The sequence below is a fragment of the Manacus vitellinus genome, unplaced genomic scaffold (assembly GCF_001715985.3).
Source record: "Manacus vitellinus isolate BGI_N305 unplaced genomic scaffold, ASM171598v3 scaffold_31_pilon, whole genome shotgun sequence".
Classification (NCBI taxonomy): Eukaryota; Metazoa; Chordata; class Aves; order Passeriformes; family Pipridae; genus Manacus; species Manacus vitellinus.
In genome coordinates this window covers 2,448,421-2,449,339 of record NW_021940379.1, presented here as the reverse complement: position 1 = coordinate 2,449,339, position 919 = coordinate 2,448,421, and the positions used below count along the sequence as shown (strand labels likewise).

The 919-nt window shown below is 49.5% G+C and overlaps 1 protein-coding gene across 1 annotated transcript in view; it reads right to left on the bottom strand.

Moving 5' to 3' along the window:
* TMEM116 (transmembrane protein 116) overlaps nt 1-628 on the bottom strand; it is a 14,478-nt gene extending 13,850 nt beyond the window's left edge. The window contains exon 1 of the mRNA XM_029961208.1: nt 609-628. Coding sequence (XP_029817068.1) covers nt 609-628 — 20 coding nt within the window. The remainder of the gene's footprint in view (nt 1-608) is intronic.
* Nucleotides 629-919: the final 291 nt, after the last annotated feature.

The window sequence follows — 919 nt, the reverse complement described above, 5'->3', positions numbered from 1 at the left end:
GGGGCTGCTCCCCTCAGAGCCTCGGGAGATGGTCCCCTCAGGGGCTGCTACTCTCAGCACCTGCTCCTTTCAGTGCCTGCTCCCCTCAGCGCCTCAGGGGCTCCGGACCTGGAGCCAAGTGGGACACGTCTCCACACATGGCCTGCCGAGGACTCCCCGCCTTGCCGGGATTCTTTCCCCGCCCATTCTGAGGGGCAGAGAGCTCCTGGCCGGAGGGACACCCTCACACCGCTTCCCTCATCTCCTGGGCACCCCTCTTGCTTTCAGTTGGCATCATCTGGCTGATCAGTCATGGCCTCCCCTCCAACCATCAAATCGGCAGCAGTTTCTCTAGAAAACGCTTTAAGAGGCAGCTCTGAATTGGAACCTTTTTATTATTGTATTATTAATACATTTTATCTTGCAGTAACATCTGCTCCTTGTACCCACCCCAGGATTCAAAAGGCAGCAAAGCTCCCACAGCAATCAGTTTTGCTTAAAGCATAGTTTTAAGGTAAAACACACAGGTTGTTTCTCTTTTCAACTCTCTGTAACCCTGACGAGGGGTTCGGCATCTTCCAGGGGCATCTGAATCCCACAGTGTGAACAGCACAGTTTTGAGGACTCACCTGATCCCTGGACCAGGCATCTCCATTAAAATAAAATAGATGAGTCTTCTAAGGGCACAAATACTTCTGCTTCTTGTTACAAGAACTCATTTTCAAATATTTAGAACTACCAAACACTGATGAAGCTTTAGTCTGACGGTGTCAATCGCTTCAGGAGGCTGGAGAAAATGTTTTGTTCATGTAACTACATCTCAGGACTTTCAGATGTCGTTACTAGTCTCACCTTTCTCGTTTTGAACCTGGGAAATGAAGCTTGGAGGCACCCAGGCACTGTGTGTGCTCTTCAGCCATAAGAAAACTCACCCTAATTT